Here is an 8,266-nt window from a genome sequence, read left to right as displayed (position 1 = left end):
GAATAATATAAAATTTGTAGCTTCTACACAAATCACTTAAAATGTCAAGTTTAATACATTTGGATCTTAGCTTGCGTGGATCTTAGCTTTTCTCAATTTTAATTTAAAATTTTGAGTGGGGAAAATACTAATCAATCAGGTTTTACTTACTTACTAAGTACAAAGTGTGAACGACAGTTTCCCAAAAGATAAAGCACAAAAGCCAAATAATTTCAAGAGATGACTCAGCAACCCCCTAAGCACGACACGTGTAACCCATCACCATCATCAATGATGTCACCGATCATGTTCCTCATAGTCACCACCATCGTACTTAAACCTAATATTTTTTGGTTACTTGATCTCATATCTCTCTATTTTTAACTAACAATAGCATTTTTAAAGCATATCTCTCTAGATAGCTGTCGGTTATGTCATCATTTTAATATAGTATGCAACTCTTTTTTTTTTTTTTAATTCATAATAACAAATATATGATGTAAAAAAAAAAATGCTACTATAGATTTTTCTTGTGAAAATGGTTTTCTGAATATTATCGTTTAAATTTTTATTTAGATCATTGATTCATTGTCAAAATCAGATAAGGAAGATGGGGAGAGATACACAAAGAGAGGAAACATTATTATTGTACAGTTTTTTGTTTGCACTCTTTGCTTTTTATCTTCTTCCTCCCATCGTTCACATGACGTTGTCTTGCTCGACACATCCAAAATCTACAAACTGTTCGTTGCCTCTGTACATACTTATTTCTTCAGCAGTACTAGCACGTAGACTCTTCACGAAAAAGGCGTCAGATGTTTTTTTTTTATCTACAAATTGAAGTGATCAAGTCATCAAGAACACATCAGATTTGGTTTTTCAGCAGATAGAGAGATCAATGGAATGGTCTTGTCTTTTTCTTCCATAGGCTTCCTTGATGGTGAAGAAAGCCTCTGGACCAAAACATCTAAAGCTTCCTTCATCCACCAATCTCTACAAGCTTCTCTTGCTTCATCTACTTTCATCCACGTTCTTTGACGAAGATGTTGTTCAGGCCAAAGCTCAAGCTCTTCTTTTACAAGCATTGGGAACATTAATCCTTCGTAAAATGTTCCTCTGCTTTTGCTTAAGAAATCCCATTTTCCAAGTTGTCTCTGCACCAAATATCAAAACACATACTTTAATTTAATAGATCGATCTAAGATAAAGAAAAAAAAAAGGCTGTTCTGATCCGTTTCAAAGCCACCTCAACGTTTCCAACAACTCCAGCTTCTTCTAGAGACTCTCTTGACGCCGCTTCTTCTATAGATTCATCAAGCTCCCAACCACCCTGGTATTATAAAAAATCAATTACAGAGTAAACTATAGTTTAACACCCACAAGACTAATTATTATATAGTTCAAATGGTTTTTGTTGTTCTTGACTCTTGTTAGGGGTCAAAAGTTAATTAGTACCTTTGGGAACATCAGAGCGTGACCTTTCTGAGATGAGATAACAAGAACTTCAAATTCGCCACTAGTTTTGCTATCGTTCGAAGTCTTGATTCTGTACGGAATACACCTACAATATCATGCATCCAATTCTAAAACTTTAGAAGCTCAATCACACAAAAGTCAACTCGAATTAATGGTGAAACAATGTTACATACATCTAGATGAAACGGTCAAACATACCCGACAACTAGACGGCGTCCCTTATTGTATCTTTGGGATTGACGACCGGTACGAGAAACCAAACACACCATGTTCTTATAAAAACAGAGGTTTTGAAGAATATATATGAACCTAACTGTTCGACTGCATAAAAAGAAAAGAGGAGATCACGGTTTCGCTTGGATGGCTAAAACGGAAGAAGCCACGAATCCTGTGCTGGTTTGAAGATCGAAGTTAAGGAATCGTTTTGAGAGTTATAAGAAAGAGTGGATAGGAATAATGAAGTTATGATGTGGGTGAGTGAGAAAGATTTGGGATGAGACAAAAAGCGTTGTCTTTTGCCTCCCTCTCCATTGTGGCTTATCCTTTTTATAGAAAAACGACCGATTCCACATCCTCTTTTTTGGTTGTCTTTATCTAATTTCTATTAACTTGTGAAATCAGTTATTAATTAGTACTATATATACTTTAATATTTAAAGATACATCATTTAAAAACAATTAGTGCCACGTTAACGAACAAAAATGATAAGCTATAGCATCATAGTTGAACATAAACGATCAAATCTATATTCTATAATTCAATAGATGGTGAAAGTTATGAAAAATTTAAATATTAGTATTACGTACTACACTATCTGTAAAAAATTGGTGGGCCGTATACATTACGTAGCAAGAGAGCGAGGTGTAGGTTCAAAGGTGAATGTACGACGTAAGTTTCTCAGTCGTGTAGTGGTGTAGGTTAACTAATCATGTTCATACGCGGCACGTTAGAATCACAATAAAAAAAAAGTCGCTGTCCATACACGGCAGTGCGGCACGGTTAGTGTTTACACTGAGGGACGACGACGTCACGTGAATCAACCCACCAATATAAGGACGTGTTTAATCGTAATCGATATTTTTTTCCTGCTTCTGCGTCTGATCGTCTGAGTCTGTGTGACTGTGTCCAGAGACCATGGAAAAAGACTATATACATATACACATACACTACCGACGACGTGGAACAATGGTTTATTCGGTAATGTCAAACTAATAACAAATATAACGGATTAATAAAAAGAGAGTAAAATAATAATACAGTATACGGTCCAAGCTATATTAGACAACAATTATTTCTCATACTGCGACTATTTGAAAGAAGAGTTGGATTCAGGTGGTAATTTGGGATCACACGAGCTTTCATCAGCTCTCAAATCGGTGAAGATGATAGAGATGAGAGTAAGCACCCTTCTGCCTTGGAGAAGGGCTATGCTGGTTATAACTCGGAATGGGATCATGGGGTTCTTAGTTTATCTAAAAGCTTATACTCGTAAAAAGCTTATATAATGTTACCAAAAAAAAAAAAAAAGCTTATATAAGAAACTCGTCTAAGAAATTCTTAAGTTCTGTAATCAGCTGTTATAAAAAAAATACAAGAACTCTTTCTCCCAAGACTACTTTGTTATTAACAAAAAAAAAAACAAAAAGACTACTTTGTTGTTCTGGTTTGGTTATTGAATTAAAATTGGAAATAAAAGATAGATAATTGAATTATTGTCTATGCATTCTATATTTATGTTTGGTCATATATGCTTTAATATAATTTAAACCCATTATATCCTCATATTTTTAAAAATCTTGCGCAACTATTAAAATTTTAAATAAAAAAATCATTTATTTCGAAAAATATTTTGGACAATATATAAGGCCAAAAAAATATACACTTTAGTAAACCCTCTATAAATTAATAATGTTGATACCATGGTATTTTTTAATTTATAATGATATTAATTTATTTTATTTTTGTTCAAAAGATACTAATTTATCAATAAATAAATATTCATTATTACAGTATAAATTAATATTTATTCATTTATAAAAGTTTTGTTAATTGTTAAATTCTTGAAATATATGAATTGAACAAATTTTCTAAAAATAAGATTAGTATTTGTATGTTCTAAATTTTGTAGTTTTGGAATTGATATTTTAATATTTAGGAAAAAATTATTGACCAAAAAATACAAATACAATAGATAAATTCACTTATATACATGATTTAGTGACTGCAATTTTTATATTTTAACAATCTATAAGACTTTCAAAATGAAATTACATATTTTTCTAGAATTTGAAATCTCAAAGAAATTTTTGGTTATTTTTATGACATGTTATAGAGTATACTATAAGGTTATAGTTTGAAAATAACATTTTTTTTTTTGATTCTCTTGCTTACAAAATTTGACCTTTCATATAACTGTTATATCCTCTCAAATAAGTCCAAATCAAATATTTTTTATATTATTCTTCAGTCTATTTGTTTTATATTCTTCTTTCATAACTGTTATAGTTTTAAATTACATAGAATTTTTTTTCTATTTTTGGTACAATATATAAAAAATCAAAAGAAAATGCTTTCTAACAATTTTAGAACATGAGTAAATGTTAGATTAAATATATTCAAATTTTTATAGCTAAAGAGCCGGGCTGTGCTTTAAGTCATAACATTGATTTGTTGTGCCGCCTCTGTTCAAAATCAAACTCAGCATTTGCCTTAGATTAGACCAAGTTGCTAATCATGGTTGTAGACTTTGTTCCAATCCTTTCTATGGAAATACTGAGATCTTTGTTCACCTACCATTCCATATATGCCCCTGTCATATATGTGATGGACTGCGTCCCAGTTCACGTTCGAAGTATCTTGAAGATCACTTTCTACAAGAAATCCACATCCGACCAAATGACTACTATTGGTTTATAACAAATTTTGAGTTAGCTGCTTCCACTTCTCCGTAGATAAAATGACGATCATGAAACAATATATTGTAATAAGAACACCATATATATTAGTTGCATTTCAAAAGAGAGTCTAGTGATCTAAAGCCAATTGTAAGTTGTTTAAAATCGAAATTTCTTGCAATACCTTGGAGATAACCTTTCTAAACCTATTTCTTCTCTATATATAAAGACAGTCACTTTTTATAATAATTTTCCAAACAATATTATTGTTTCTGATAATCTCATAACTCATAACCTACCTAGTAGTGTAAATCTTATTTGACGATATAGGATGTTTGGAAAAAAATCGAAAAGAATAATAATATACTATTTAAAAGCAATTGACCCGAACCGACCCGGCGAAATAACAAAGTTGACCCGACTGGTTTAGCCGGAAAGTAAGGAAAGGCAAAATTGATTTAATTTGTCTCAGAGAAACCTCTCTCTCTCCGTCGTATTAAAACCCTTAGCGACTCTCTTTTACTGTCGTGGTTCGTTCCTCCCAGACACTTTTTCTTTCTTTCTCTACTTCTCCAATCGGAATCCAAATTTGAACTGGGGACGTTTCTCTTTTCTAGTTCCCGCTCTCTTTATTTTCGCGAGGGAGCCAAAAAAAATCGATCTAGGGTTTTGGTTTTTCTCGCTAACCGAGAACTTCACTTAGGGTTCTCTGTTTCAAAATCAAAATCCGCGTCTCTTTTTAATTTATTTTTATTTTTGGATTCGTTCAAATAAGAGATGTCGCAAGACGAAGAGATTGCGATGCGTGATGTGACAAGCGCGGGTCTTTGCATTGGTGACCGCATTGGCCGAGAAGCCGCATCGCAGCTCGACCTTGAAGAAGCTCTTGAAGCTTCTAGATACGCTAGTCACCCTTATTCCACTCATCCCAGAGAGGTTTGTTTCCTTTGCTTTGCTTCAATTGGAACTGTATACAGGGTTTAGAACTTGAGCTTTGTCTAATATAAGAGTTTGGATTTTGTTGCAGTGGCCGCCTTTGATTGAAGTTGGTGAGACTTGGGAATTGCCTTCTGTACTTATTGAGAGGTATAATACAGCTGGGGGAGAAGGTACGGCTTTGTGTGGGATTTTTCCGGAGATCCGACGAGCTTGGGCATCTGTAGACAATTCTTTGTTTCTGTGGCGTTTTGACAAAAGGTAAATTTTGGCTTTACCTTTTTTTATAGTTACAGGGGTATTTTAGAAGCTTGAGAGGCCTTGTTTAACTAGGTGTTCTTTGNGACCCGACTGGTTTAGCCGGAAAGTAAGGAAAGGCAAAATTGATTTAATTTGTCTCAGAGAAACCTCTCTCTCTCCGTCGTATTAAAACCCTTAGCGACTCTCTTTTACTGTCGTGGTTCGTTCCTCCCAGACACTTTTTCTTTCTTTCTCTACTTCTCCAATCGGAATCCAAATTTGAACTGGGGACGTTTCTCTTTTCTAGTTCCCGCTCTCTTTATTTTCGCGAGGGAGCCAAAAAAAATCGATCTAGGGTTTTGGTTTTTCTCGCTAACCGAGAACTTCACTTAGGGTTCTCTGTTTCAAAATCAAAATCCGCGTCTCTTTTTAATTTATTTTTATTTTTGGATTCGTTCAAATAAGAGATGTCGCAAGACGAAGAGATTGCGATGCGTGATGTGACAAGCGCGGGTCTTTGCATTGGTGACCGCATTGGCCGAGAAGCCGCATCGCAGCTCGACCTTGAAGAAGCTCTTGAAGCTTCTAGATACGCTAGTCACCCTTATTCCACTCATCCCAGAGAGGTTTGTTTCCTTTGCTTTGCTTCAATTGGAACTGTATACAGGGTTTAGAACTTGAGCTTTGTCTAATATAAGAGTTTGGATTTTGTTGCAGTGGCCGCCTTTGATTGAAGTTGGTGAGACTTGGGAATTGCCTTCTGTACTTATTGAGAGGTATAATACAGCTGGGGGAGAAGGTACGGCTTTGTGTGGGATTTTTCCGGAGATCCGACGAGCTTGGGCATCTGTAGACAATTCTTTGTTTCTGTGGCGTTTTGACAAAAGGTAAATTTTGGCTTTACCTTTTTTTATAGTTACAGGGGTATTTTAGAAGCTTGAGAGGCCTTGTTTAACTAGGTGTTCTTTGTTTTTTGATAAATGCATATGTCAATTAGGGATGGGCAATGTCCTGAGTATAGCGGGGAGGAGCAGGCTATTTGTGCGGTTGGTCTAGCGAAATGTAGACCTGGAGTCTTTGTTGAAGCTATTCAATATCTTTTGGTGCTGGCAACTCCTGTTGAGGTGACACTTTTCTTCTGATCACAAACTTCTTTAGTTTTGTGTACCTTTTTTCTGTTTTTCTGAGAGAAATAATTTTTTTTGTCTACTTCTCATCAGTTGGTTCTTGTTGGAGTGTGCTGCACTGAAGGGCCTGATGGTAGAGATCCTTTTGCTGAAATTTCAGTACAGCCTCTGCCTGACTATACAATTTCATCAGATGGAGTGACAATGACATGCGTTACATGTACTAATAAAGGGCGCATTTTCATTGCTGGACGTGATGGTCACATCTATGAACTGCTATATACAACTGGCTCAGGCTGGAATAAACGTTGTCGTAAAGTGTGCCTTACTGCAGGCGTAGGTAGTGTGATCTCAAGGTACACACATTCTCATTTGTCCTTTTCATTTATTTTTTCTATCCGATTCTGGAACTTGAGGATAAACTAAGCTTCTAGAAATCCATATTGTATCACTAAAACTCCTTATGCTCGAAACAGTTCCACAATACCGCATTCTTTCTGATAGATGTTAAACATTTATTCCAAATTCTGCTTGTTTTAGGTGGGTTGTGCCAAATGTGTTCAAGTTTGGAGCTGTAGATCCTGTTGTAGAGATGGTTGTGGATAACGAAAGGCAAATTTTATATTCCCGCACTGAAGAGATGAAACTTCAAGCATATGTTTTTGGGCCAAATGGGGAAGGTCCTCTTAAGAAGGTGGCAGAAGAAAAGAATCTACTAAATCAGAAGGATGTGAGCCAAGGAAATCGTCAGGCATCAGTGGCAGGTCGATCTAACAAGCCCTCCATAGTCAGCATTTCGCCATTGTCCATGCTGGAGTCAAAATGGTTGCACCTTGTTGCAGCATTATCAGATGGCAGGAGGATGTATCTTTCCACCTCCTCAAGTGGAAGTGGTAGCAGTATTAGCTTTAGTGGGTTTAACAACCACCGTCAGACTCCAAACTGTCTGAAAGTGGTTTCAACCAGGCCATCTCCTCCATTGGGAGTCGGTGTTGGTCTTGGTTTTGGAGCTGCATCTATCGCTGGTAGAACTCAGAACGAAGACCTCTCTATGAAAGTTGAAACTGCCTACTATTCTGTTGGAACTCTTGTCCTTTCAGATTCATCGCCACCTACTATGTCTTCTCTTCTTGTTGTTAGCAGAGATTCAAGCGTTCAGTCTCAGGTTGGCAGCAGTTCAGGGCCAAGTTCAAGGAGTTCTCGGGCTTTACGAGAAGTTGTGTCTTCCCTTCCTATTGAAGGCCGTATGCTTTTCGTAGTAGATGTGTTCCCCTCTCCTGATACTGCTGCTACTGTTCAATCTTTATATTCAGAACTAGAATACTGTGGACTTGAAGTCTCAGGAGAGTCTTATGAAAAAGCATGTGGAAAACTCTGGGCCAGAGGTGATCTTTCGACCCAGCATATTTTGCCAAGGAGAAAGATTGTCGTTTTTACCACCATGGGTATGATGGAACTCGTTTTTAATAGGCCTGTGGATATCTTAAGAAGACTTCTAGAATCCAATTCGCCAAGGTCCCTTCTAGAAGATTTTTTCACCCGCTTTGGAGCAGGCGAAGCAGCTGCCATGTGCTTGATGTTGGCTTCCCGAATAATAAATTTTGAAGATTTAAT

General features: G+C 36.1%; 2 protein-coding genes across 5 annotated transcripts in view; one reads left to right on the top strand and one right to left on the bottom strand.

The window, feature by feature from the left end:
* On the bottom strand, window positions 519-1,995 carry LOC104755792 (nudix hydrolase 18, mitochondrial). The gene is made up of 4 exons (XM_010478259.1): window positions 1,654-1,995; window positions 1,435-1,540; window positions 1,226-1,309; window positions 519-1,133 (listed from the first exon to the last, which is right to left on the bottom strand). Exons 1-4 carry the CDS (start codon window positions 1,722-1,724, stop codon window positions 834-836), a joined length of 561 nt encoding a protein of 186 aa, XP_010476561.1. The 5' UTR covers window positions 1,725-1,995; the 3' UTR covers window positions 519-833.
* The window catches only part of LOC104755791 (nuclear pore complex protein NUP155), a 10,161-nt gene continuing 6,691 nt past the window's right edge, over window positions 4,797-8,266 (top strand). Inside the window, exons 1-5 of one of the 4 annotated variants that reach the window (XM_019239498.1) lie at window positions 4,797-5,285; window positions 5,377-5,546; window positions 6,523-6,649; window positions 6,746-7,008; window positions 7,193-8,259. In XM_019239498.1, the coding sequence (XP_019095043.1) occupies window positions 5,127-5,285; window positions 5,377-5,546; window positions 6,523-6,649; window positions 6,746-7,008; window positions 7,193-8,259 (1,786 nt within the window). In that variant the 5' untranslated portion in view covers window positions 4,797-5,126. Of the gene's footprint in view, window positions 5,286-5,376; window positions 5,547-5,662; window positions 6,152-6,242; window positions 6,413-6,522; window positions 6,650-6,745; window positions 7,009-7,192; window positions 8,260-8,266 lie in introns of those variants that run through there. The other 3 variants (XM_010478256.2, XM_010478258.2, XM_019239497.1) reach the window with 3 other exon arrangements.

This window comes from Camelina sativa, chromosome 17, assembly GCF_000633955.1.
Source record: "Camelina sativa cultivar DH55 chromosome 17, Cs, whole genome shotgun sequence".
Classification (NCBI taxonomy): Eukaryota; Viridiplantae; Streptophyta; class Magnoliopsida; order Brassicales; family Brassicaceae; genus Camelina; species Camelina sativa.
The sequence above is the reverse complement of the archived record's forward strand: the minus strand, read 5'-3'. Positions and strand labels throughout refer to the sequence as shown.

Bases quoted from the DNA above. Each gene is read 5' to 3' on its own strand.
- LOC104755792 (XM_010478259.1), bottom strand. From the start codon at position 1,724: ATGGTGTGTTTGGTTTCTCGTACCGGTCGTCAATCCCAAAGATACAAT. The intron at 1,541-1,653 runs GTATGTTTGACC...ATGATATTGTAG, and splicing joins GGACGCCGTCTAGTTGTCGG to GTGTATTCCGTACAGAATCA. The intron at 1,134-1,225 runs GTGGCTTTGAAA...TATTTGGTGCAG, and splicing joins GAGTTGTTGGAAACGTTGAG to AGACAACTTGGAAAATGGGA.